General features: G+C 32.8%; 2 protein-coding genes across 6 annotated transcripts; one reads left to right on the top strand and one right to left on the bottom strand.

Moving 5' to 3' along the window:
- Positions 1–1,773: 1,773 nt before the first annotated feature.
- On the bottom strand, positions 1,774–7,410 carry LOC105338619 (ankyrin-3). The gene is made up of 7 exons (XM_011443817.4): positions 6,886–7,410; positions 5,883–6,314; positions 5,658–5,736; positions 5,378–5,509; positions 4,872–5,010; positions 3,505–3,621; positions 1,774–3,024 (listed from the first exon to the last, which is right to left on the bottom strand). The coding sequence occupies exons 1-7, from the start codon at positions 7,057–7,059 to the stop codon at positions 2,757–2,759; spliced, it is 1,341 nt and encodes a 446-aa protein (XP_011442119.3). The 5' UTR covers positions 7,060–7,410; the 3' UTR covers positions 1,774–2,756.
- On the top strand, positions 7,381–20,782 carry LOC105338620 (cytoplasmic dynein 1 light intermediate chain 2). Of its 5 annotated transcripts, XM_011443819.4 has the most exons (14): positions 7,381–7,531; positions 8,649–8,722; positions 8,849–8,965; positions 9,743–9,973; positions 10,469–10,662; positions 11,063–11,156; positions 11,378–11,513; positions 11,981–12,092; positions 12,181–12,276; positions 12,670–12,774; positions 15,630–15,735; positions 16,203–16,214; positions 16,518–16,610; positions 17,997–20,782. In XM_011443819.4, the coding sequence occupies exons 1-14, from the start codon at positions 7,452–7,454 to the stop codon at positions 18,104–18,106; spliced, it is 1,560 nt and encodes a 519-aa protein (XP_011442121.3). In that variant the 5' UTR covers positions 7,381–7,451; the 3' UTR covers positions 18,107–20,782. The 5 variants fall into 5 exon arrangements, with proteins under 5 accessions (XP_011442121.3, XP_034336996.2, XP_034336997.2 ...); XM_034481105.2 differs by lacking the exon at positions 16,203–16,214; XM_034481106.2 differs by lacking the exon at positions 16,518–16,610.
- The last annotated feature ends 5,706 nt before the right edge of the window (positions 20,783–26,488 follow it).

The following is a 26,488-nucleotide window of genomic DNA, read 5'->3' as shown; positions in this document are numbered from 1 at the left end:
GAGTTGATTTTAATCAACTCTCCTATGCAGTTACTAAGACAAACCGAAAGTGAAACAGTGTTTGGACCTCGGCACAAATCATTGCTGCTGACAAGACTTAGTTCTTGAAAATAATTGATAAATTCGATGTAATGTATGCTTAAGCATTGTTTTTCAAGGAAACATATTTATGAATACTTTAAAAATAGTCAGATTTTAAATGGTACGAACAATTTAAATATTTTTTGTAGTCGTATGTATTCCCACGCCAGAGTTCAACATAGTCTCGTTCAACTCGACACTGGACTGTCTCCGTAAATCCTTGTCGGAGATTTACGGTGTCAGCCGAGCGTTTGGTTGAACGAGACTAGAGTTTAATATTGCTTCGATCCATACAATTTTCGAGAAATATTTCTATTACTGATACATAGTTTGATTTAATTAATTATATCTATTATTTAACATGATTCATATGGGGGTTTCTCGACATTCTTGTCGAAAAAGTCCAAAAATTCATATTATAAAAATGTGCGTAATTCAAATTAGAAAAAACTACATGTACTTGTCATGCAAAATAACATAACATTGATTTTAAAATAAATACACATCCACAAAATCAACTCCCGTCAGTTCTTCAGTACTTTGATTAAGAATGGACTTAATTTTAAAAGCATTTTGCTTAGTTTTTTTAATTGGTGATGATAAGACTTTTTTGCACATTTTCAGAAGAAAGCACCAGACATATAAGACACAATAAATGATCAAATTGTAGCATTTTGGGCCAGAGGATGTGGTCCTTTATTTTAACAAACTAAATCCCATTAACCTACGGATGCCAAGTTTGGTAGAAATCGGCCCAGTGGTTCTGGAGAAAAATTCGAAAATGTAAAAAGTTTACAGTTAGACAGACAGGCGACGGACAAAAAGTGATCATAATACTCATGTGAGAGTTTGACCGTATTGATGGTTTGAATTGTGTTTTTTGTTTTTGTTTCTGGTTTTTTTTTTACCCAGAATGAGACTTTTCAAAAAGACTAACTCTTAACCAAACGAATTGTGAACAAAAGCCCCTTTGTCAAATCAAGATACGATTTGTCCACAGCTTATTTCTTGGCAGGTACTTTCATAAACTACCTATGAATAATCATAGCTAATTAAATTAATTTTTACTTCATTGTTTTTTTTTCAGAAGGATACAAGTAAAGCAACCAGAGATTACCGAGAATAGGCATCACTTTTATGAGACCAACTTTATCACATTATATGAAAATCATAGTTAATGATTTTATTTTTAAAAATAGTGGATACTGTAGTAGTATGACACAATACATTAAATCATCAGTGGCGTCGGAAGTAAATTGAACGTGGGGGGGGGGGGGGGGGGAAGGGTCTAGACTTATCAAAAAACTTGACAAGCCAAAAAAAGGGGGTCTTTGGATATGGTTATGTATAACTTTGCAAAAAAGAAGAAATTTTTCTGAATTCAATTAAAAGTTGTTCTAGGTCCGAGAATTTATGTTAAAAATAAAAAGCTTTTTTCAATTAATGCCATATATTCCATCAACGTTGTTTAAAAATATATCTCTTTATTATCTGACAAACTGCAGTAACATATTCTGGTTCTTTATCATATCTCATAAAATGTACATTATGACCAATGTTAGTGATCAAGTGATTAATTCTAATCAACTTAAATCCTGAAGTTTTAAAATCGACACTCCATTGCTTACAAAATCTTAAAGCACCGAGTGAAGTTTGGTTCTCTTAATCTGTAGCCAAAGTAAACAAGCTTAATTTGAGATTAGTTTTTATTTTTTATGCACAACAATCCTTGACTAAAATGTACATTATCATGTACTTTTGTGACACTGCAATCAAATACAAAATATAAGCAAAAGAAAATGTATGCAAAACAAAGCATATTGTAAAAACATGATTACAATGTACATTGGTCATCATTGGATTGGTCTAAACATGCTAAACTACTCTGCCCTAACAAATTATAAGGATGGGTCATATGTTTAATCACACAAAGAGATAAAAAGTTTTAACAAACAAGTATGACTAGAAAGACAAGATTACCGGCAACTAGACCTACATTTTGTGGTTTAAAAGAGACAATAACAATTTAAATGAGCTTAAACAAATCATTGATACATAAAATTTCACTTTTAATTAACAATATTTAAAAGAAATACATAAAGCAAATATTAATTAAGTCATTCTATTGCATTTGTGAAGAAAAGGGTACATAAACAGTAGAATATACAATTGTTTATGTATCAGTTATAACACAATAACACTGACAATTAATGTCTGAGTGTGGAATGTAGCAAAGAAATCCTTTAATGATTAATCACAATCTTTGCATATTGCAAAGAAAATTCCACACAGTAAGAAATGTGTTTCCCTTTCTAATAGTGACTAGAAAGAAGTGATAGCGAACACAGAATACAGAATCGTTCTAGTTACAGTACATACAGGTAACTTTGTTGTTACAGTACATACACATTACTTGTTACAGTACATACAAGTAACTTACACATTATACCAATTAAGTTCATGTTCAAATACTTACACTCTATCATTAATAAAATTATCTCTGCAGATATCATATCCAATCCTACTTACTACTGGTATTTACCGGTAGACTCGTAAAAAGACTCTTGTTTAAAAAATATAGTACATGTTCCAACAAAATAAAAATTCTGTCTTTGACCACTAACAATACATTGTACTTGCATTGATCACATTGCATACGATGCTTGTATTATTTATCACAGGTGCTTTAATGCTATGAATTCTTTCAGATAGGGCGGAATGGGCAGAGACTGAACTTTCAGAAACAGTGTATTTCCAAGGCACCTTCGTACTCGAATGCGACACAGTGACTGTAGAGAGAGCGGGTTTTTGTGAAAGTTCTCCAGCCAATCAGAGATCTCCTTCTGGTTGACATGCTGAGGATGAAGTCGGGGGACGATAAGAACACCGGGAATCGTCTGGATGCCAGACAGAAATAACATCTTCATCAGCTCCATGTTGTTGCTGAAATAAATAAAGGAACATTTAATAATGATTTTTTACAGAGTAATTATTTATGGATTTGTTAACATACTTTGAACATTATTTGACTCATAATAAAGGTTGATCCATGAATTTTGATACACACACTATTATACTACTGCCATGGGGAATTATCATGCCTTATTAACTCTTGCAGAAAAACTAATCAATCTTCAAGCGACTTCTCTACATTAATATCACATTAAGCATAAAAAAAATGATAACACAATCAATGTACACATTTTACATGAACTACAGTGGAATCATAAATGTTCAAGGAGCTAATTTTCATGGAGTGTAAATTTTTTAACGGTTTCCTTTGACTTGCTCGTATATAAACACTGTACATATAATGAATTAAGAATATGTTAGTGTTAGAAATGTTAACTTGTAGCTGAAGGGTACACAAGAAATCCACAAAAAGTGCTACCCCATAAGTTTATATGATTCCTCACTACCTACCAGAACATGTCGGTGACCCCTGGGTAGTGGGGAAGGGGTAATTTGGGACACCCTCTCAGTAAGACCTCAGCTGTCTGGACATGACCACGGTCAAACACTTTAGCTATGCTGCCCAAGCTGAAGAAAAAAGACTATGACATTAATTCACAGATTTTTTTTATAGAGACATTCTGAAAATGACATCAATAGTTATGAAAAAAATTGGAGCAAAATGGTGGATTTGATATTTTAAAGATACTAGATTTCATACATGTATAGAGCTATTTCAACAAGATCATGGACTTTCAGTATAGTGTAATTACATGTATCTAAGTTATGCTTTGAAACAAATTGAAATTGATGCTTGTCTCATTTAATATACTAGCTGGTATACAGATTATGAAAGCTAATTCAGCAAAAAGTAAAACAAATGGTTTTCATCTCTATTAACTAATGACTGAATTGCTAACAAAGAAATAGACAGGTCTAAGTAAATTGAACACATCTAAAGTCCATGGTGTTGTTAAAATAAGTCTAGGCTGTTCCATTTACCATGTCATACAGACACTTTTGTTGACTATATCATGTACATCAGAATTAAAATGATGGAAAAGTCTTGAATACATAAAATAATATAAATGTACATGCCTCTCTACCTACAAAACAATATAACTTTACTGGTAGTTTCTGAATACATTTTCAATAATTCATATGTATTAATCTTTTGCCCTAACAAGCATGGATTATATTATTTTTTTATAACAGAGCAAGAATTCCAAGTTTTAACTTAAAAAAAGAAGATGAAAAATGACGGTTAATTAACCGACTATGTGCTGAGCCTCATAAAATACTATAACTGTACACATTTGAATATGTGTGTATACTTCAAAAACTTATATTATGTCAATTGCACATGTATTATAAAGGATTACAAAAGTTTTTCTCTCTTTTTTTATATGTACCTGGTATACTTTCTATGATGATAATGAAAAGCAAATCTTGGCAAAACTTGATTATTATGATTACCATACATGGAATTGTTGAATAAAATTCTGTAATTCAAGATAAGATTACACAAAAAGTTCGCAATTTGATGATTCTTAAATCATTTTATCCCATATACATGCAAATTAAAAGTTTATTACAATCCAAAACATAAAGGAAATTTTTTTCCATTTTAAATTCAAATCTTATTCCAAGTTCTTAAAATGTCACAGACTTGACTCTAGATACACATTTGTAATAGTAAGATCATATTACCGGTAAGTAAAATTTTAGTGAAAAAGAAGGGGGTGGAGGGAGCAAAATGACGAAGCCCCCTTCTTAACCACTAAAATTTTACTGATCGAAAAAGAATTAAAACATCTTATACATGTATATGTATGCACCTTTTATTAGCAAAAGGTTGAGACAAGATATCAGCCCCCAGATTCATCAGGTATTCCACCACTTCATATCTGTTGTTTTCTATAGCTAACTGGAAGGCCGTCTGACCACTGGAGTTCTTCAGTATTGGATTTGCTCGACCTGTAAAACAACAATTTGATATCTTAAAGCTTGTTATGATAACTTTGGAACAAAACAAATGATTGCTTAATGCTAAATTGTTTATTTTTTCAATATTAGTCAAAGAATAACCATCGATTCATCTGTTAAGTTTTGTAGATCAATTAAAATAAACATCAGTATGATGCAGAAACTTTTCTTATTTTTAGAAATGAACAATTTCTATCTTTCAGAGAGTAGAAAATAACAATAAAATTATAGTTAGAATCTTTTATATTTCATTAATTATCCTTGATTCCATTTCATCAATTTTTGCTGTGGATAGAAGTGCCAGGAAAGTGTTTTAATTTTATCGGTAACCAATATAATATTGATTTTTAAAAATCACCATTCAACAGGAGTCGGACAGCATCATAGTTTCCTTTCTGACAAGCAATGTGTAAGGCACTGACATTGTTGATATCTGTCTTGTTCACATCACATCCATGCTGAATCAAATATTCCACAATGTCAATATGATCTTCAGAAAAAAAGAAAAGAAATAATCACCGATTTGACACACTCACACATACCGGTACATTTAATTCCACAATTCATATAAAAATGGTAAATAAATCAAAAGTTGTTTTAATTTACAAAATGTATTTAAATAATAAAACAAAACCAACCTTTCTGCACAGCTTCTGCAATTGGAGTTACACCATACTTATTTGCAAAATCTTTGTTGCAACCTGCTTCACACAGCATCTACATGAACATACAGAATATAAGTACAAGGAATCACTACAATATTACTGATCAATGCAGCCTAATGTAACAACAGTATCAAAGGTTCATAATAATTATGATGTACACTATATATAGGTTCCATTCAGGACAACTAAGATATTTACCTGTGTTATTGCTAACAAGCCGAGTCTAGCAGCCAAGAATATAGGAGCATGGTCCTGGCTACCTAAATTCACATCACACCCTGTATCAATAAGCAAATGCACTATGTATGAGTTACCTCCCTTTATGGCAGTGTACAGGGGTGAAATGTTTACATTGTCTGCAATCTGAACATCAGCTCCCTGGCTGATGAGGTACTCCACTACATCTGTGTTCCCGTGCTCTATGGCAACATGTAGCGGAGTCTGGTTAACATATTGTGTGGTCTGATTGATGAAGGCTCCTTCATCCAATAACAGCTCACATATCTTGACATGGCCTGCTCTTGCTGCACATGTCAGGGGTGTCTCTCCATTCAGATTGTGGTCATCTAGACTTGTGCACGTGTGAATGTGATTTTTCAACTTGATCTTTCTTGTTTTCTCAGTTTGTTCCTGTCAAAAGAAAACAATTACAAGGTAAATGATGTGCAGGATGGGTACTATGGTATATGATATCCTAAATTTATACATATGTAGTAGTTGGGGCTATATGGACCGTGGATATCGGCCTATGTAGCTCAGTGGTAGAGCTCCTGACTAGAATTGCAGGGGTCCCAGGTTCGATTTCCGGTCCAGCCATATGTTTTCATTGTATTTATATACTCATTCCTCCTTTCCTACTACAGATGGTGCCGTGGCCTTCCTTGTTCAGGCATATAAATATACATGTAATATATAAGTCCTGACAAGGTGAACTTGTGTTGGGTTTTCGGGGTTGAAGACTATTTAAGGAGGGAGGAATGTAGTAGTTGGGGCTATATGGACTGTGGATGTCTGCCTGGGTAGCTCAGTGGTAGAGCTCCTGACTAGAGTTGCAGGGGTCCTGGTTTCGATTCCTGGTCCAGTCATATGTTTTCATTGTATTTATATACTCATTCCTCCTTTCCTACTACACATGTAACTTTAATCAGATAATTAATTCAATCCATATAAATTAAACTTTATACATATTGTCAAACCTTACATTTTGTTTAATGTCCTCGATTAATATGTCAACAATCTCTTCTCTTCCTCTCTCACAGGCATAGGTCAAAGGAGTCCATCCATCACTTACATTGTCTGTCCCTCTTTCTTCTTCTAAAATGGCTTGAAGTTTTACAATATTGTTCTTCTCAATTATTTGGTATATTTTGTCCATGTTACATGTTAAATCATCCTCTAATAAGACACACAAGTGGTATGCTTAACGTCGATATTTTGAGTCAATGTACACAAAGTTCTGCTATTTCTAGCTGTTACAAAACCGGTAGTGCAAAATGTAAACAAAAAACTTAGCAGACAATCTTTAGACACACGTGGAAAATAATTTATCACACCGATTGCTCAATGCAAATCGTTGTAATTTTATCTACCTAAGCCTTTGATAAAATCAAGATTTTTAAATTATCGTGCAATCTGCATCACGTCAGGGTCAGGTCAAGGCAAACAAAAAATGACATCACAACAAAATGATTCATCTGTCTGCCACATTTTTCAGCACAAAAGCGCGTGCGCATTCCGTCTGTCATACGGGGAATTTTTCGATCCAAGATGGCGCCGATTGGCGAAAAAGATGAGAGGATGGGCTCAACATTAGCAGATGACGATGAAAATGAGAGCCAAACTCTCTGGTATTTACTTAGATCTATCGTCTTGCTAATAGATATTTGCAAAATCAGTTCTTCACTGTTATCGCCTGCTTTGTACTTTTGAAATTCAGGTGTCGCATCTCATCTACAGCTCATCATAATTTATCGAGGAAAAATTATTGTTTTTATTTCAAATAAATTGATTGTTTATTTCCTTAGAATAGATTTAAAATTGTATATTTTACCTTATGACACAATACCGATTAACTTGCAATCATCTTTTTATCTTAATGATTATCCTAGTTCGAGTTTCCTCAACAATACACATTGTTATTTTCTTTCTTTGCTTTTTTGGCGCTTAGGAAAATGGTTATAGATACATCACCAATTTATTATCGATATGTTCCCAAAATTTCATTTTAAGCTATGCTTTGTTGTGAATTTGGAAAAACAGCTGTCTCAGCCTAACAAATAAATTCATTTGACCTGTCTGTTGAATATCGATGAAACAGTTTATTAACATAAAGACAATGATTTGATGCAACTTGACTAAGTAAATGAGAGTACTTTACTTTTTCTTGTGTAATAAAACAGCTGAAATATTATTTGATTAACTAGTTTTTGATTGCAGATTGATATAAAGAATACATTTAATTGTCATTAAAATCTGACCAGATCTGATATCAAATGGGAAACAAGATGAAATTAATTAAATTATTCTGAATAATTAGATGGTACAAAATGTCAATTCTTGAAAACAATATTGCTTAGGACTTGTTGCATTGATTTTTTCATAATTTATTAAAGATTGCTCTGACAAGCATTAAGACCTGAAACTGCTGTCTCTCTGAATTTTAGATATGTAGAGATCGAGTCTTACTCTACTGACTTTTCACAGTAACAGTGAATTGCTTTGCCCTCATTTTGTCAGTAGTGATGCAACAAGATTTAAATGTCATTCTGCATGGCTTTTTTTCTTTTGAGTCAATAAAATGCGCAATAAATCTCCAAAAGCCCATTTAGAAAACCATTTTGTAATGTTTTCACTAGCATTGAATAAACAACTGAAAATACAGGCACCTTTTTGCATAGATTTGTATTGATTTATAAAGTAGGTTTTTTTTAGTTATTAAACAGTTCATATTCTTTGATATTGCAGGGCCACCATCTTGGGAGAAGTTCAGTCAAGTTCAGCTACAAATTTGCCATCAACAAAATCAGTATTAGTGCTGGGTAAATTTGGATTATATGTATAGTGTTTGCTCAATTTCTCCTTTGAACAGATAACATCTATAATAGTTCATCAAGTTATTTCAAATGAAACTTCAGCTTAACACATTGTTCACAAAATTTAATTAGGTGACAATGAAAGTGGAAAGACTACACTAGTGGCTCGGCTGCAGGGAGTAGAGGAGCCAAGAAAGGGGTCTGGTTTGGAGTACTACTACATTGATGTCAAGGACGACTACAGAGATGGTGAGTGGAGCATATGCAGCTGGGTGGGGTTCAGACCCGCCTTGCAAAATTGAAATTTCTTTAAACTTTATAGAATTACCAAAAATATGCCTCTTACCTCCCTGGCAAACTCAAATAACTGTCTAATCCCTCCTGGAACAAATTTCTGGATCCGCGCATGTAAAGAGTCTGCATTCAGCATATATTGGAACTGAATACTAATCTAATCATTTCCCAACAAAATCTATTTTCCTTGATACATTGCCAGTGCACCAAATGTTTACTAGTACTAAGGACGACGGACCCAATTCACTTCTTTTCTATACGAGTATTAAAGGGGATCAAAATGAAAATGATTTGTTCACTGGCTCAAATTCTGTAAACTAACCTATGTAGATGGTTATAATTAACTTGAACTAATATAAAACTCACCACAGTACTTGACATCCCTTAAAGATATTTGTGCATGTTAAATAATGTTGAAAAGCATATTTTAGCATGTTAAATTATAGCAAGGTCAGCCACTACTTTGGCTACATAAAGTGTGTATTGATGACATTGAACAGCTATATATTGCATCATAAGTAATTTTTCATTGACTTTTACTGATTGTGACATAACATTGAGATATCGATGTTCGTAACAATTACTCCTTTTAGCTGCACGATATATCTGCGCAAACGGAATTGGGTCCGTCGTCCTTAGATATTGAAAATGGATGTTTTCATGTTATTAGCTTATTTATTATTGGTATTGATCAACTACAATGTACATGTAATTGAAAAAATTGCCTTTCAGACCAAACGCATGCTGGAGTTTGGGTTTTGGATGGGGACCCCAGTCACACTGGCCTACTGAAGTTCGCCATCACAGAGGAAAACTTTGAAAACATTCTAGTCCTGCTTGTGGCATCCATGGCCAATCCTTGGTCTATTATGGAGTCTCTCAACAAATGGGCGTCGTATCTACGAGAGCATATAGACAGACTAAAATTAAAGCCGGAGGAACGCAGAGAATATGAAGACAGCCGTAAGCTTGATTGCTCTCAGTTATCTATTCATTTTTATTCAGGAAGGAAATCAAATATTATTGTCTGGAATTTTCAGTTGTTATCTTTAAAAAAAATGGGGACTATTTCATCCTGTATAAATGTATTTCCTGTGTGACTCATTCATTTTGAAATTGAAAGCGAATGCTAGTAGATCTGAAAATGTAATGGTTTTAAATACTTGAATATTGATATGGATGATTGTACATCATATTTCAGATATTTTCAGCGTTTTTAAATTAATTTTTTTTTTCGAAATTGATAAAAGTTTTGTTAGTTATTATGTTCATAAAATACCTATAAGAGTAAAGAAAATTTACTTCAACAGACTTGTTCTAATGCTTTAACTGTCTGACAAACTGAGCTAAGCAGTTAGACTACCCAAAAGTAAATAAAGTATTGGAGTAATAAGTGATGTGCACAATAAGATTCCTTAGTTAACACATTTTCTGTATCTGAATGACTCGACTTTTCAGTGGTCAGATTTTTCCAAGAGTACACAGAGCCTGATGAGAACAGCTCAGGGAGCCAGGTCCCCTCCCACAGGCGGGACGTGAACCCCCTCCACCCGACAGCAAGCACCACGGAGGAGGACAAGGTGCTGCTCCCTCTGGGAGAGGACACCCTATCACAGAATCTAGGAATACCTATAGTAGTAGTAATAACCAAGGTCAGAAGGAGTTTAAGTTTTAATGCTTAAGAATGTAAAAATTTCTTATAGTAGTTAGGGAAGAATTTTAATCATTTTGGATTTCTTGCTAAAAAAGTTCTCAAATGCAAAAAAAAAAATATAGAAAAAGTGGAAATATTGTTTTGATTGTAGAGTTAAAAGTAATAGAGTTAAAATAATTATGCTACATGATCCATATACTTGTATGCTCCAATTTAAACAGATAAATGAAAGTGTGTATGCAGTATTTATTATTTGATTAAACAGATTTTAGATAGTAATTTTACAAATTATTTTGATTGAGTAAGGTTGATAACAATTCTTGTGCTAAAACAGGTCGTATTGTCATTGCAATTCAAGATTTTTTGTATAATTGTTTGTTAATTTTTTCCCATTTCAGAGTGATGCAATCTCAACCCTAGAAAAACAGCATGACTTTAAAGAAGAACACTTTGATTTCATACAGCAACACATTAGGAAATTTTGTTTGCACTGTATCTTTTCCCCCAAAAATATAGTTATTTTCATTGCAACTAAAGAAAATTTTTAATAAATTTGTTGCAAGGACAAAATCCATATTACATTAAATCTAATTGAAGCATTTAATAGATCTTTTGCTGTACCTTTTCATTACTTTGTGATAATTTCAATGCTATAATGATATGGTATATTTGAAAACATCTCTCATAATCGTTCCTTAACTTAATTTCTATAGTTGGTGCATCTTTAGTTTATACTTCTGTCAAAGAAGAGAAGAACTGTGATTTATTATATAAATATCTAGTGCACAGAATTTATGGCTTCCCGTTTTCGTCACCAGCTTACGTAGTGGAGAAGGACTGTGTCTTTGTGTAAGTTAATTCTTTTTATCAGTTTTTGGTTCATCTTGTGTATGTACACTCTTGTAAAAAAAAAATTGCGGTGAAAAAATATTTTCCAAAAGAAGTACTATCATGCTTCAAATGCATTCAACTTAAGGCCAGACTATACGTTCCTTAATCACCATTTTTGTATTTCCTCGTAATAAAGAGTTCCAATAAAAATAATCCGGGCAATCAACCCTTTCTGGGCTCTTCTACGACTGGAGAAAAATTTTGTAATTTGTTTATCTAAAAAGTCGCAGTAAAAATGGGGAAAGTTATATGAAATTGAGGAACATGTCTTCTGACCTTAAGATTACTTTGCATGACGTAATTTTACAGAAATAGCATTTTTTTTTTTCATGACAATTTTAATCAAGTAAACTTCGGGATACTCTAGTCTACAGAGCAAGATTTGATGAAAATTACATTTCCACATGATCTATAATCTTTTTCAGCCCAGCTGGTTGGGATAATGATAAGAAAATTAGTATATTGTATGAAAATTTAAATACCATGAAAGCAGATGACTGCTACGAAGACGTCATCACAAAACCAATTACCAGGAAGGTTAGAAAATATACATGAATGAGATAAAGTTAATTAAAAGTGATGTAATTTGATTGATGAACTATATTGTATGAGGTTTGAATTTCAGCCTGTACAAAGGGATGCTGAAGTGGTTGCTGAAGATGAACAAGTTTTCCTGATGAAACAACAGAGCATTCTGAATAAACAGCCTGCACCAGCTGGGGTAAGGACTTGAAATTGAATATTTGTGAAATATCACAGCATTTGCGCCTTTTGCATAATAAAAGTTATTCTTCGGTCTTTTGCTAACATTTTATCAAATCCTATTCATAAAGCTTGCTTTGTAATAATTTTTGTAATTGAAATAACTTTTCAACTTTGCTTCATTTAATTCATAATTAGTTTTAAAAATTTGTATTATGCTTATGATTTAGATTTTTGAAAGTGGTGTCCTTTCTAAGATTTACATATGATATTTATAAATATGATAAAAATTTGCCACAATGATGCCCATTTTAAGATTTAATACAAATGGGACTGATCCTATGATTAACACACGATCCAAACTCGTACATGTATGTGAATCCTGCGGCAATGTTCCCTGCATATGTTACAGGACTCTCCTGCGCGGCAGCCGGCGGGTGCTCCACCCAGAACCACGCCCCCGCGAACCCAGGCCACCACTAACACGGTCACTCCAGTCAGCAGCTCTCCAAAGAAGGTAACCACCTATGTCCCACTCAATATGTCAACAGTGTGTTCATGTCCGAAAATGCATTCTTCTTGGGTTTCAATTTTAAGTTTTATTTCATAATCTAAGCTTGCGTTTCAAATGACAGAATGAGATCAGAGTTTTCTGTGTACTAATAAGAAATGCATGCTCTTTGATGCAAACACATACACTTAAATGTATTAAAGTAAGATTCTTTTTCACTGAGAAAACTGCTGTGTCACATTGGTGGTATGAATTTTTAGTGCAATTGCATAAAAAATTAAAGTTTGAAATGTTAAAGATAAAAGTGATAGGATCTAAGACCTAATGGGAGATATTGGTTTTGACCTAAACAATTATTTCAACTCGAGTCACTTCTAAGCATGCTGATATCACTGGCATGTTTTTACATGTATATAGATAAATAGCGGAAGAATAGTATTCACTTTAGGCAATGCTGTTTTTCACTTTATGAACAAATTGAGAGAGAGTTAGAATAGAAATCACCTTGTCTGTCTTAGCAACCTTTGACAATTTAAAACATATATACAAACATCAAAAACTTGTAAGACAAAGGTTGATTTATCCTTGATCAGCCATAACTGACCTTTGGTCATTTTATGGAGGCCAAGTAAAATAAAATAACAATTTACTGGTACAGTAAAACTCGTTTAGTACGAACACGGATATTGTGAATTCACGGATATAGCGAAGTCATCTTGGATCCCCAGCTTAGTAAATTTAATGAATTTCTTATACGGTTATAACGAATTACGGATATAACGAAGTTATTTCTTAGGTCCCAGTGACTTCGTTATAACCAAGTTTTGCTGTAAATGAACTTCACTTTGCTCTAGTTAAACATTTTAAGTCTATTCATGACTTACTGATTTCCATAATCTGAGAGGTTTAACATGAACCTTTCTTGAGATCATTTTATTTTAATAAAATCATTTTATTTTTGGTCTTAAGTGCCCCTCCTGTAAATTCGTTTCCTCATGAACAACTGTAGTTTGTGTAATATTTGATGTATGTCCCACATAACGTTTGTGTTACTTATATATGCATAGATTGTTACTGTTGATCACTTGTATATATCTGATTGATTTATTTTGTGTTCTTTTTTCGTTTATGTTTGTAGAGGCTGGTAAGTTTCCATAGGTTGACATGTAAACTCTTAATGCACTCAGTTATCAGCTTATATTTTCAGCAGAAACAATGTACTCATTTTATTATACAAGTCTTTTTTATTCAATCTCTTTGATATCAGTTAATACAAGTTCTTTGAAACATTTTTACCAACAAATGTATGATTGAATGTTAATTGCTTTGAGATGACATTTTTAATTGGATTGAATTTGAAATGTGACCATAATTTTGGGCTTTGCAATATTCTGAGTTTTGACTGTGGTTCCCTCTTTTTTTTTCGCCATTACTGTTAATTAATGAATGTAGAAGTTGTCTTGTCTTTAATGAACTGTGACATGGCCTGGAATGATAGCTGTTAGATTGCTGAAAATTTTAGGTTTTCTATGCTTTTCAAATTCTGTTTACCGTACATTGGTCCGTTAAATTTGGATGTGCATTTTTGAATAGATCTGTAACTGATTGTATTGCCTGAAAACAAAATCAAACAACCATTGAACATGAAATAAATTCCTGTGCTAAACTGTTGCATGTGTTAACTCTTGAATACTTGTAGTAGAGATGAATGTATTCTTTTGATTTCTATGTGAGAAATTTGCTATCGTTTTATTGTACCTTGTGTGTACTGGCACAGGAATATGCTTTGATAAGAGATTCTCTTAGGGTGTTCTTCATATACTTAAAATTTTTCATACCCCTGTGTACTTCATATATGAAGTCTCATGACAAAGACACATTTTTAACTGAACTCAACCCCATCTAGATGTAATTGGTGTATTTCATTTTGATACCTGAATACCCAGTACCCATACTTGGAATCTTAATGTAGCACAACTACAACACTTATTGTGCCAAACCTAACAGGCTTTAAATCTGAAAAAATAAAAAAAAACAAGTAGATTCTAACAAATTAAAACAACAATTAAAAGTTTTTAAACAAGGTAATTTGTGGGGGATAGTAAGCATTTTTTAGGAATTTTTTTTTCACTTCTTTTCACTTTAAATATATAAATATACATGTATGCTAGATTTATGTATTTTATATAGAACAGAACCGAGTTCATGTAACAACACCTAGTATTATACTGTATCTCGATTACGGTAGTTAGCTAGTAAATGAAATAGAAGAAATAATTTAAAGTTCACAAGGTATATTTACATGTATATTTACAGCACTTCACATGGTTACTATTCCATGTGATTATTGTACATGTTATATTACTTGTATAAGGGTCAAATATATATATTACAACATGATTTATATGCATGTTTATATAAAATGGTGAAAGAATAGTCATTATTTCACCCACTGGAGTGATATAGGGGATACTGAACATGTAGATTGTGTATGGAGACTGTTACTGAAGGTGATAAGAAGGTTAATTAACACTAACAGGGGTTAACGAACAAAACTAATCAAGTACAATTCTTATACATTGTAGTTGCAAATTGAATTTTGATTTTTACATGCATTGTGTGAATACTATGGGAAGAAAAATTTTCCTGATGTCTGCAACTTTGGAAAAATACAATTGCTATTAGCATTTATTTTTACATTAAGGATATTTTTTTCATGATAGTGATTGATGTTCTATATGTTTCAAACCTGTTAAGAAACCTTAGTAATTTTCAAAATTTATGAATAAAGAGTGACAAATACTATTGAAAACTGATTCAGAAAGGCAACATATCTGAGATTTAAATTGCAATATTTGTAGATGGAGGCAGGCAAGGGAACTCCCACTAGTGAGGGCATGTTGGCAAACTTCTTCAACAGTTTACTGAACAAAAGCACTGCAAAGACACCAGGGGCTACAAAAGCAGGTAAGGGATCTGTTGAACTCTGATCTAGAGTGATGTCCCTTCTCCCCTGCTATCCTATTACATGTTATTGTACATGTACCTTAGCACTTACCAGTTTAATTTCCCCTGATTACCATTGAATAAATAAATAAAGATGATATTTTATCTAATTTGATATAATATTTACAAAAAAATTATTTACATGTACCTAAGATATGTTATTAAACTTTGATCACCACAATTTTATTCACTTGGTGTTCTAATAAGCTGATTATACATTAAATTACTTAGCTGTTTAATACTTAATGTTATAAAAAGATCCATGGAAATCTTCAAGTGTTACCAATGATCTTGGCAAAGATTGGAGTTAATTTGATAATTTTAGATGTCAAAACATCATGGCTAAGTCTCATTAGAAATTGTATATCATTGTTAAGAGTCAATTAAGTTATTGTCTTGCAATTGAAACCCGTTTCTATTCTCTACAGGGGATTTATCAGGTATGAGTCCAGTAACTAGCGTACTTACAAATCACACTGCTTTAGTCCTTCTCTCTTCAAACATCTATCAGAATTCAAGTGGAATGGGAAAAAAACCCAACCCTGTCCTCCTATGATATTTGTCATGGCTATACTGATCTTATAATGTTAGCTGCACATGTGTAATATGAATTGAGAGGGTGAAGAACTTGATTGTATTATTATTATAACTACCGAATGTGTCCAAGCCTTGAATTGCCCCTTGCCCCCCTTTCTAGCACTGTATACATTCCTTTCTAATGAAGCATGTTGGTCGTGGTTTAGGTGGTAGGAGGATAAATTTGCATGCAGCAATGGAGCAGGAAAGTGATAGGAATGTTTTGAGTGTTCGTAGACCTGTTATGCAAAAATCCAGAGGTAACCATAGAGATGTGGGTCGTTGGAATAACCCAAGCAGTTTTCACTGGAAATTGTTCAGTATTTTGAAATTCAAACTCAAAATTCAACCTATGTCTATTTTATTTGTAATTCAAATCTTAAAGTATATCATTCTAGACATGTTATTTTTTTGCAGTCTGAAATGGATGTAAATTGCTCTTTTTTCGTTATCCATTTTCAATATGTTGGGCCAAATTTGCATTCCTACTTGGTCCAATTTGCATAGAATCTTGATAAATATGATAATCATTTATTTAGTGAATTGGTTTCCTGTGAAGACTGCTCTAGGACCTTCTGTAGAGTTTCACTGCTCTTTGTTGCCGCTGTTACTACAAATACAACTGCTACTTGCTGATGCGTTCTTGTGAATATAACGTCTTAAAATCATAAATGGTGTTAATTTATTTACAAAATCTGACATAAAGGTGTGTTGATTATTTTTTGACATTTAATACATGTAGTTTGAAAAGATGTATTTTTATGGTAAATTTATGGATAACTTATAAAATTTTAATTAATCCATCAGTTTTGACTAAAGCATTAACCAAGTACTGAAAATTGAATTGCTTTGTTTCAAGTAATGGTAATATGTCTGAATGTTGGGTTTAGAGAAATTGGGGTGGGGTTTTTGTATTTCACACATTCATCTTTCCTCATGCACAAGACAGACATATTTTTTAATATGAAATTCCCTGCAAACTTCACTCACTGATATACAAGTACAAGTAGTCACCAGGTAGGATTTGTGGAGACACATTTACCACAGGTAGGTGTTACAAGGTGCCTGAAAGACAATCACAACTAGTCAACTCTTCTTTGCTGAGATATTTATGTGGAACTTGTACAAGGCTAGAGGTACACAAGCTGTTTGTAGGTAGTTCATGTATCATCTTAAACAGGGATTAATAACCCTAATTTTTGGAAAATATTTTCAAAATAAATTTCATACCCATATGTTACTTATTGGGTCTAATTTTAGTGCAAATTACCTGGTATTCCCTTTTGTGTAATATGTTTTGGGCAACAGAACCATTGGAAATCTTGAAGAGGCCTTATCAATCCCTGTCCAGCCTCACTGCATGTGAAGTGAATCAAGCTTTCAGAATTTCTCACACGTCAAAATGCTGAAACAATTCATCATCAACAAACATTTTTTAAAGTTTAATGACAGAAAAGGTTATTTTTACCATTTTGTGCTTTCATGCTGTAGTTTTTGGCTGAATGGCTAAATATTTTGGGGGTATATTTTGTTCCCTGTAAAAAGCTTTAAATAAAGGGGAAATTGCTTGGAAAATAGACAGGTTTACGACATATTATTTTCAATATAATAAATAAAGAAAACGTTTGAATGATTTCTGTTTTTAGACAAAGCTGCCGTGTCTAGAGAAGCCGCAGCAGAACTGGAGCGATTACAGAAGAGCAAGAAAATGACATCAGAGGCGAAGCCCAACGGTCCCGACAGCGCAGCATCGTGAATAATAATCAAACACCACACAGATTGACAATATACAATGGCACTTGCTTCCTGTCTGTACATAAATCACGGGGACCAGGTGCCGGAACTGCTTCGTTTTCTGTGATGCACCATATGATAAGGAAAAGTCTTTAAAAAATGCCCTGGATGAATATTATATAAGCGTGTCCATATGATATTCATATGATTTTTAATGGTTATCATATGTTGGGATTTCACTGGAAAATCCTATTGCTGTGGCTCTGACTGCCAGATATGTGTTTAAACAAAATTGTAGAAGATGCATCTGTTGTGATATTCAGACAATAATAATAATTTTCTGCACCAAGTCCCAGAGTAAATTATATGATATGTATATAGAAAAAATTTGTTTGTGTGTTATACAAAGGGGCACCACCCATACACACTTAGCCAGATTGAGAAAGAAGAAATAATCCTCTCCACAAGTATTTAATTTAAGAAGTGACCATGCGTTATGTGTATATATATACATATATTGTGAAAAATGGGTTGTTTTGTTTAGGTATAAATGACTTTTGTTAGTCATAAACCCTGTAGTATTTATTTATATTTACTAGGTTTTTGCTTGCAGCCTTTATTTTTATATGAGGTTGGGTGAATCGGTTAGAATTTTTTTTTTCTAATGAGAGGGGGAAAATCATGTTGTCTTTGACGAAAAGAAAAAAAGAGACCCAAATTATCTGCTGAAGATTTACTCAAAAAATATTTTTTCATTGGTTTAATTAGTTACTAGATTAAATAGAAATTCCTTTCCATTGTAAAGAAGTTTTTATCTAAGTAAACGAACATACAACATGTAGTTGTGTAAAGGAAATAAAATCATCAAATTTTTCAGTAGTAAAAGGTTGATGTCTTCCTGATGTAAATTAAGCAAATTTGGAAATAATGAATACAATGTAATTTATTTATTTGCTTGAAAAAGCTGTGTTGCAATGAATTTACTTACTTTGTTATCTCCCTTGACATAAGTGCTGTATATCGTAGAATGGTTACAAAATTCCATCCCACAATGGGTAGAGAGGTTGGATTTATGATAAAATGAAACATGGTCCCTTTTTATTTACCCCCATATAGATGCTTGACAAATAATAGTGCATAGAATTAATTTTTTTTATATAATTAATTACAGTATTGTTATTATTAATGACATAAGTGACAGGGCTATGATAGATAAAGAAGAAGACGGGGGGAAAGAGAAACCTCCCATTTATTTCGGAGAGCTGTACGCTGATGTCTCATATCACATGGGAAGCAATAGTGCAATATTTATATACTTTTATTTCTCAGTAACAGTTGTCAGTGTTAAATGGTGCAGATGTTTGCTACAAGTCAGATACATTGTTAAGTTCTGGGTTACATTTTTTTTTTCGTGTGTGCATAATTGCATTATTGTATGCTGTATTTGGTATTTATTGTGAAATATTGATGATAAGAGTTGTATACTTAATGATAATGATGAAATAATGATTGAAGACTTATTGAATTTGATGTAAACTTAATTTATGTGTACTTCATTTCTTTGTAATGTACAACTACACATATACATAAAACATAGCAAAAATTTTAAAAAGGTGACCAAAAAAAAATTGAAAGGATAATGATATAGAGAAACCATGATTAAGTATTTGGTTAGTGCTAAGATACCGTGTATTTAGATATTTATGTGTATAAATAGTGGCATATTTTTAATCTTGAATGGTGAAACTGCAGGGAAATTGTATTTCTCTTTCAAAAGAAAAGACTATTTGTATTACGCTATGTAACTGACCAGAAATTTTTTTTTCAAAACAGCTGTACCATTGGTTTTTGTTGTTCTTTTTTCACTCTTTTTAAACTGCTTTGAAGATAAAACCAACTCATCATAATCAGTGAGATTTTATGTTTTTGGAATTGAGGAAAAAGTATTGTTTATGTAGCAACTTTTTTTCTGTCATTGCCAGTAACTTGGAAATTAATGTTCAATTTCATTCAGATTTTTTTTTCTTGTGAGTCTTGCCTTATCAAGATTTGTAGAACACTAAAGCTAGTCAAATGAGTTCATAGCACAAGTTAATGTTTGTAAATGTTTTAAAATGTAGATTTGTATTTTTTACATTCACAGCTTAGGAACAGATCATATGAGTACATTCCATGTAATGTCAGATCGTACAATGAAATTCACTTATTTTTTCTTCTGTGGAAAAATCAAATACTTTTCAAAAAAAAAATTATCAGAGCTCAAATAAATTATTAAAATGCCTTCATGTTATGTTTGCACACCACATGCTAAATACTCTTATTTTACCTGAACTATTTGCACTTGGTTAGCTTAGAGTTTGATTATATCTCAAGTTGTGTAAAACAAAATCCTAAATGATTTATATTTTTGTCAAATAGCATTGCTTCCAAATGTCATTCTGAGGAATTTTGTGATAAAGATGTCACTGTTGTTAAGTGTAGGATTGTATGGATTATGTGTTTATCGGTCAGTAAATTGGTCGGAAACTAATATGACCTTCACCTGTGTCAAGGTCAAGTGGTACAGGTACACAAGTCGCAAATGAAACCTTTCAAGCCTTTTTATTCAAGCCAAAGCCATATTGTAATGATTAGCTACATTTAATGGGTCATGGATTTTGTTTACTTGAAAAAAAAATTAAATGTTGAAACATCTTGATTTTGTGTGTGCATGTTTTCTTCGTCAGAGATGAAAGGAAGGTGATGACATGCCAGTCAAGATAGAGCCATGTCGTAATTTGACAGATTATTGAGATTATGCAATCTGCTCCTTGTATATTAGTATTAAACCAAACAAAAACCACCCAAAACATGCAAACATTGGCTTTAGAATGATAATTTAAGTAGAGACATGTGTTTAAGTTATTTGGTGTTTTTAGTGGTAAAAGATTTGGGGGTGAGGGGGGGGGGGGGGTAGTTTAAATTTTCACTGACATACTTCAGATGCCCTTGAGCAATGGAGAGGCTTTAGTTTGAAAGTAATAGTCAGTGTATCGTAAGACGTAATGTAAATTTACTTTCATTGGATTTTAACCCATGATTTTGCCATTAATCAGAATTGAATTATCAGTATTTCTTTTCATTATACATGTATTTTGTAGTAAGGCAAAATTTATAAAGACAGAAAATTGAAGTTATATACTTGTAAGATGCATTCAATTATGGCAGAACCTGGTAATTTTGTGTGCATTTTCCTCCCTATATATTTGCAGCATCCACTAATTATTTTATTCCAGACAAAACAGAAGCTTTAACAGGTTTTGATTAATAAACCAACAACATATGGAGGAAATCTGTGCCCTTTTATTGTTCCCGCCTATGTGAAAAGAAATACATCGCATTTGCTAATACAAATCTTAAGAATTCATTATTATTATTTCATTATCTACTTGTACATGAAAGTTTACCTCGAGTTTCTGAAAATTTGAATCAAGAATTTTTGGGTTCTGACGTTTGTTGGTAACAAGAAGATTATATAATCAGTCCCGGAGTTAATAAACTAAAACTCAGTAGTGTACTAAACATGGACATGTACACAATTCCATTTTAACGACTTGAATCGTTTCTTTCCCCATTTATTCAATTCTACAAAATCTTTGGTGTTTGGTTATTTGTATTTTGTTGTTTTATCTTTTCTGATGGGGGGGGGGGGGGGTTGTTGGGAATAATATTTATCAGACCGACACAAAAACACACTCCCCATTACAACAACAGGCGGTCAGCTGGAGCCTCGCCAGGTTGGCCCGGACTTCAATCGGTTGAAACCTTGAACTCTGTCGGTGAGGAATGTCCGGTACGGAACGGGAAGTGTTTAGTGATAGCACCGGGTATCACCATCTGTACTAACAATGCGGGCCCGCTGTTTGTCTCTTGACCTAGAGCATAATGGCCCTGGTTATGAATGGCTGGATGCTGGGACACAGGAACTTCAAAAATAAAAAATAAAAAACCCAGAAGCTCAAGAAAATAACATGATGTAAATCACAAAAACTGTTTACTAGATAGTGCGATATAATTGTATCACATGCACCAAATGTCACCCAACACGCTCCCTTAGCTGTTATACCATCTGGTGTCAGTTCCGGCTTTGAGAAGAAACAATAAGTTGCCAGCAAATTTTTTTCTGAGCAATAGAACAACATGGGAATGAAAATTACTGGAATTCCCCAAAGACAACCTTAGTACGGTGATATCGGGTGCAAATATTAGTTTCGTATCAATTTGACTGCTTGCTTTGCACTCGTGTCGATCTGAATAAAAGGTAAAATGCCAATGTTATACAGTAGGAGCACGGTGCACAGTACACTGTGTACGTATGGTACTTCTATATAACTGTAGTAATGTAAAAATGCATTGGTCACCAATCATGATGAAAAAGAGTTGAATATAAGAAAATTATTAGCGGTGCGAATTTACCAAAATTTCTGTGAAAATGACCGTATGGCATTCCTCAACTATATTGCAGGAAGATAAAATTATGATTAAAGATAGATATTCTTTTTGGTTGTGATTTACTAAGACTATTTCTGTTCAAATATCACAGCCAAGTCATATTCTTAATTTCTTTTTTTTTTCGGGGGGGGGGGGGGGGGGGTGGGGGTGGGGGGATGTTTATTGATTGCGGCCAAAAATATATCCTCCTGAGTGCGACGGGCTAACATTATTGCATCAAGAGTGGTTACCATTTAGTATTCCGATAGCGAATAATAATTCCTTATTATTTGATGATCGCTTGCAATGTACTTCCACGCGACCATCAAATAGTGAAGTAGCTAGTGGAAGGACTGTCTAATGATTAAACACGAATTTAAAAACCCTACTGCAAGAGCTGTGGTTGTTTGTTACGCTATTGTTGTAAATTGAATAAATTAATATGCACAAATTCGAAAGAAGACGAGACTTCCTTTTTAAGGTAACATTTATAAGGAGAAGTGTAGCATGGCGGTAGATATTTTTGCTGACACGGGTTGACATGGTTTATAGCTGTATGACTCATGTACAAGTATATATCACAACATTTTCATGTCCTAGAAATCTAAACGGACATTAATTATGACACTGTGGGTAAATAATTTACTTAGCTAAATCTTGCTGTTTTTTATATACAGAAGTAATTTTAAACAAAGCTGTAAAACATGTCAGAAAATATCTTTCTTTCTTAATTTCTTTGACATAATTGTGGGTTATAAAAGTTAAAATCGTACTGTAAATGAATATATCCCGATAACGAATGTTCGAATAGGCAGCTTAGTTTAATATATAATCTGTATACATCTTAAAACTTGGCGATTTAAGAGAAAAGAACACTTTTTCAGATAATGAAAATGAGACCAGGTTTTAAAAATAATTGAGACTAAACAGACATGAACTGGTAAATCTTAAAATTTTCAAAGAAATAGACATACACGTTATTGAGCCATTTCTTATATCATTTTTTTTTTAAAAATGATATTTACTTAAAACTAAGATAATTTTCTAAAATAACTTCTAATACACCGGATATTTCAGCATCTTTGATAACATGAATAGCAAGGAAAGTGTTCAGAATTCTTGGAAAACACGTTCAACTAATGATATTTTTACGCCTATATATCAAGGTTTAATTATAGTATACAATCGTCAGTTTTATAACATGGATTTTTCGATCTTGGTAGTGAATTTGGCAGAAGATTCAGATGAATTCCTTGATAAGTACTCCTCATATGCACGGAGTTTCCCTTTCACTGTACGCGTTCCCCTTAATTTTCAACTTATCTTCGAAAAAGATGATTTTATCAAAGAATCCCTGCCTTATTTCTATTCCGGTATTTTTTATTTATAAATTTTTTTTTTAGATTTCATCAAGTCATGCTTTCACCAAAATATAATTGATGTAATATTAATGTGGTTATACACTCCCCAAAAAACGACTCGTCCAATAGCAAGGATGGAACAGTCACCTGATGTTTAATTATTTACAGCAAAGAATGACGCGTAGGAATACCAAGAGTACGACGCGTCAAAGAACAATGAACGAAGATTTACAAAGGAAAGATTTACAGAACAAGTAACAAAGATTTACAGAACAAGGGACAAAGATTTACAGAACAAGGAACAAAGATTTACAGAACAAAGATTTACAGAACAAAGATTTACAGAACAAGGGACAAAGATATACAGAACAAGGAACAAAGATTTACAGAACAAAGATTTACAGAACAAAGATTTACAGAACAAGGGACAAAGATTTACAGAACAAGGAACAAAGACTTACAGAACAAGGAACAAAGATTTACAGAACAAAGATTTACAGAACAGAGATTTACAGAACAAGGGACAAAGATTTACAGAACAAGGAACAAAGACTTACAGAACAAGGAACAAAGATTTATAGAACAAGGAACAAAGACTTACAGAACAAGGAACAAAGATTTACAGAATAAAGAACACAGATTTAAAAAGAATTAATTAAATCACAAAGAACAAATATTTATAGAACAAGAAACAAAGACTTGCAGAGCAAATAACAAAGCATGAACTTTATGTAACAAGAGAATGACGCATAAAAGTTTCAAAAGGACGACGCGTCAAAAACACAAACATTAAAAAAATAAGCAAAGATGGGTTGTATAGCAAAAAAAAAGGAGCCTGGAACATTAGAGTGAAGACAGAAAAGTCAAAAAAGCAAACAAAAGGGTCAGAGATCAAGAAACTATAAGTGTCCATGAAATAATATTAATAAGCTTGCCACGTACGCTTGAGATTTATTTAAATGAAGCTACACAGAGCAAGAAAAGGAAGCCTCAACACCAGAGGTACGAAGTTACAATGTCCAAGGAACGATGAACTTAAAAAGGCAAAATCAAAACAAACAATTCCAAAATAACAAACCACGTTAAAAAAGGAAGACGTGTGCCAATAGGGTAAAGATGCGAAGAATCAATGAAAGTGCAATGATATATATTGGAAGGACCGTAATGTTAGAGGACTTTTCCAAAAGCGTCATGCTGCAAGGAACAAAGCGTCAAGTGCAAGGACGAAGCGTTTCAATCGCGTCAAATAGCTAGGAATTAATGCAGCGTCAATTGTGTTGAGTTTCTGTGTCTGCAATGATTAATGAATTTAGCTTTAATTTCTGAACGAACCTTGAAAAAAATATCCACAGTTGAATGCAAATACGTGTACTTTGATATTATATGTACAAATCCGAGATATCTGCGTGATGCCGACTTGGTTGAAATGGATAGTTCTGTTTGTATAAATGCCAGTTAATGATTTATATACCCATAACGAAAAGAGTATATATTATTTAACTTTTAAAACGTATAAAACATTCGTTATTCAATGCTCAGAAATGATGTAATCTAAATTTGACGAAGATTTAGTGTTTGCTCTGTCCATATTTCATTCCGCATTAACAATGGTAATTGAAGGTATCCAGTAGTTCTGGCCATTGTCAACGATAAAGATTTAAATTTACGAACCTCTTATTACTTAAAGTAATCTTAACAATTATAAAACAGTAAGGGACAATCCTCGATATGTGATATTTTAATGTATGAATAATTATCAGATGCTTTGAGATGCCATTGATGAAATTTATACGTACTAGCGGAGACGATGTCTTCAACTGATTTCAAAATCAAGGTCTTCTATTATAATAGCTTCTCTGCAAATCTCTGTGGCAGAAAAAAAATACTATTCTTAGACGACGACGACGATGATGATGACGACGACGATGATGATGATGATGATGATGATGATGATGATGATGATGATGATGATGATGATGATGATGAAAATAGGTGAGGTGGTTATATTGGTTGTTGTTAATTATGATGAAAATGACAATGACGACTTTAAATTTCCAATGACTGAAAAAAAACCCAATCAAAGTTCATCATGATAAAAGATGACAAATTCAATTCTTATTATTTTAGTTTTGGTATGAGAAAGGGTGTGTGGAGAACGTTTATAGTATTTTAGTTGTTTATGAAGCAAAATTTTCTATACGATTTTTGTGACAACCTCAAAACTTTGCACAAAAGATTATTATTATTTAATCACTCTATTCTTGTACAAAAATCACTGATTCAATTTTCAATTTTCCCCCATACAGTTATTGTAGACATTTTGTGAACTTTTATCAAAACTAAAAGATTATTATTTAATCACTCTATTCTTTTACAAAAATTCACTGATTCAATTTTCAATTTTCCCCCATACAGTTATTGTAGACATTTTGTGAACTTTTATCAAAACTAAAAGATGAAAGGGTTTATACTTGCATTATAATCTATTCCAATTTTACAGAATCTCTTCTTTTATCAGATAATTTAATTTATGGAAAATCTTTTCTAGCTCCTTTGATCATCCGGGGGGGGGG

Source organism: Magallana gigas, chromosome 3 (assembly GCF_963853765.1).
Source record: "Magallana gigas chromosome 3, xbMagGiga1.1, whole genome shotgun sequence".
NCBI lineage: Eukaryota > Metazoa > Mollusca > Bivalvia > Ostreida > Ostreidae > Magallana > Magallana gigas.
Note: the sequence above shows the minus strand (reverse complement) of the source record. Positions and strands in the feature narration are given on the sequence as shown.

What these genes read in the sequence shown, in the direction of transcription:
- LOC105338619 (XM_011443817.4), bottom strand. Translation starts at nt 7,059, where the DNA reads ATGGACAAAATATACCAAATAATTGAGAAGAACAATATTGTAAAACTT. An exon ending in TGTCCGACTCCTGTTGAATG is followed by an intron (nt 5,011 to 5,377) that starts GTGATTTTTAAA and finishes GTTGTTTTACAG; the next exon opens with GTCGAGCAAATCCAATACTG. An exon ending in CAACCTTTTGCTAATAAAAG is followed by an intron (nt 3,622 to 4,871) that starts GTGCATACATAT and finishes TTTTTTCTTCAG; the next exon opens with CTTGGGCAGCATAGCTAAAG.
- LOC105338620 (XM_011443819.4), top strand. Translation starts at nt 7,452, where the DNA reads ATGGCGCCGATTGGCGAAAAAGATGAGAGGATGGGCTCAACATTAGCA. An exon ending in AATGAGAGCCAAACTCTCTG is followed by an intron (nt 7,532 to 8,648) that starts GTATTTACTTAG and finishes TTGATATTGCAG; the next exon opens with GGCCACCATCTTGGGAGAAG. An exon ending in CAGAGAATATGAAGACAGCC is followed by an intron (nt 9,974 to 10,468) that starts GTAAGCTTGATT and finishes TCGACTTTTCAG; the next exon opens with TGGTCAGATTTTTCCAAGAG.